Source organism: Sinocyclocheilus grahami, unplaced genomic scaffold (genome assembly GCF_001515645.1).
Source record: "Sinocyclocheilus grahami isolate Dianchi unplaced genomic scaffold, SAMN03320097.WGS_v1.1 scaffold33603.1, whole genome shotgun sequence".
In the NCBI taxonomy this organism is placed as follows: Eukaryota; Metazoa; Chordata; class Actinopteri; order Cypriniformes; family Cyprinidae; genus Sinocyclocheilus; species Sinocyclocheilus grahami.
This window is the reverse complement of record NW_015521899.1, coordinates 57-1,773: the sequence shown is the minus strand read 5'-3', so window position 1 is coordinate 1,773 and position 1,717 is coordinate 57. Positions and strand designations below refer to the sequence as shown.

General features: G+C 40.3%; 1 protein-coding gene across 1 annotated transcript; it reads left to right on the top strand.

The window, feature by feature from the left end:
- Window positions 1–88: 88 nt before the first annotated feature.
- Window positions 89–1,284, top strand: LOC107580446 (very-long-chain (3R)-3-hydroxyacyl-CoA dehydratase 2-like; the record flags this gene model as incomplete). The annotated part of the gene is made up of 3 exons (XM_016266148.1): window positions 89–351; window positions 434–612; window positions 792–1,284. Coding segments are annotated over 3 exons (525 nt in total), but the record flags the coding sequence as incomplete, so codon positions are not given.
- Window positions 1,285–1,717: the final 433 nt, after the last annotated feature.

Below are 1,717 nucleotides of genomic sequence, written 5' to 3'. Positions count from 1 at the left end.
CCTCCTTTCAAGCCTGTATGTGTCTAGAAGTGAAGTTGGAGCCTTTGAATGCTTTGTGAAGTGCTTCCGTTTCCGATGTTCTCAGTAGTCCATCTTTGTGTGTCGAGTGGCTTCAGTGAATTGCGATGGAACAGTAGCAAACATAACCGCATGGTTCTCGACTAAATTTTCCTGCTTGCTGAGCAGTTCTGTCTCTTCCCTGTGTGACTTACAGTTTCTCTCGTTTCAGGTCCAAAGCGAAGACAGTGTTCTCCTCTTTGTGGTGGCCTGGACCGTCACGGAGATCATCCGTTACTCTTTCTACACCTTCAGCCTGCTCAACCATCTGCCTTACCTCATCAAATGGGCAAGGTGAAGCTTCTCAGTTTATTGTCTGGCCTTTTTTGCTAGAAAACGACATATTTTACATATTTTGTTTTTCAAATATTCACAGGTACACGTTTTTTATCGTGCTGTACCCCATGGGAGTGGCAGGGGAACTTTTGACCATTTACGCCGCGTTGCCATATGTGCAGAAAACAGGGCTGTACTCCATCACCTTGCCTAACAAGTACAACTTCTCCTTCGACTACCACACCTTCCTCATCCTCGTCATGGTCTCCTACATCCCATGTACGTTTTAATCTTCCTAGACAAAGAGGTTATGCATCATGTTTTGATGTCTTCCATCTGTAAATAATCTGATTCCTCGGTTGATCTTGTGTATCTTTGAAATCTCTAGAAGCTCATTCTTGTCTTGTGAATGAACAGCTCTGTTCCTGTTAATGACCATCTTTGTCTGTGTTCCTCAGTATTCCCTCAGCTCTACTTCCACATGATGCGCCAGAGGAAGAAAGTTCTGGGTCACGTGGAGGAGTACAGCAAAGTGGAATAACTCGCTCCACAGTTGTCACACACAGCAGACTGATCGCACCGAAAACGGAAACAAGCGGATAACCTTTAAAAGCCACACTACAGCTGTTTTTTTTTTTTAAAGAAGACAAGGCATTCTTGTCGATTAAACAGGCCAGATTTGCAGAATGATTGTTAACGATACTGTTTTGATCAAGAACTGTTGCAGTTGGTGATTTTAGGGATCCTGTAACTACACAAATGACTTTTCCTCAGTTTAGAGGGAGAGAAATGTTGTTTCCATACTAATACATCAGGTTCTGTGTAAAACATTTTTACATTTTTATTTTTGATTCTAAATGTAGAATTACTGACCAAATATTGTAGCAGATATCACTCAGACAAAGGGCAAAAATATAGTTAGCTGCATCTGGTGGCTTTAACCAGAAAAAATGTCTCATAATTTTCCTGCGTGGTGTGTTTTGTACACTGTATTTCAGACATTTGAATCTAATTGACTTAAATCTCTCTGTTTCTCACTCAACGCATTCCTTTTCCTTATATTTGAGTATGATTCATAACTTAAATTGTACTCGACTTTCACACTGCTTGTCTACTGATTCCCATCATGATTACTGTTAGTATTTTCTTTTTGTTTTGTGCTGTGTTTCTTAAAGGATCAATATTAATTGTTTGTTTTAATCAGTATTGGAAATGTATTGTTGGTTTGTGGCCGTTTGCAGAAAAAAGAGGTGTATCACCCAAAGAAATTGGCTGAGTTGCTGGGTGGGACCTCATAGTCAATACTACTAATGTACTAGATGTGCATTTCCGTCGTAGAAGGAGATTGCAGATTTTTGGAGCTTTTACAGCTGGTGATGTGGAA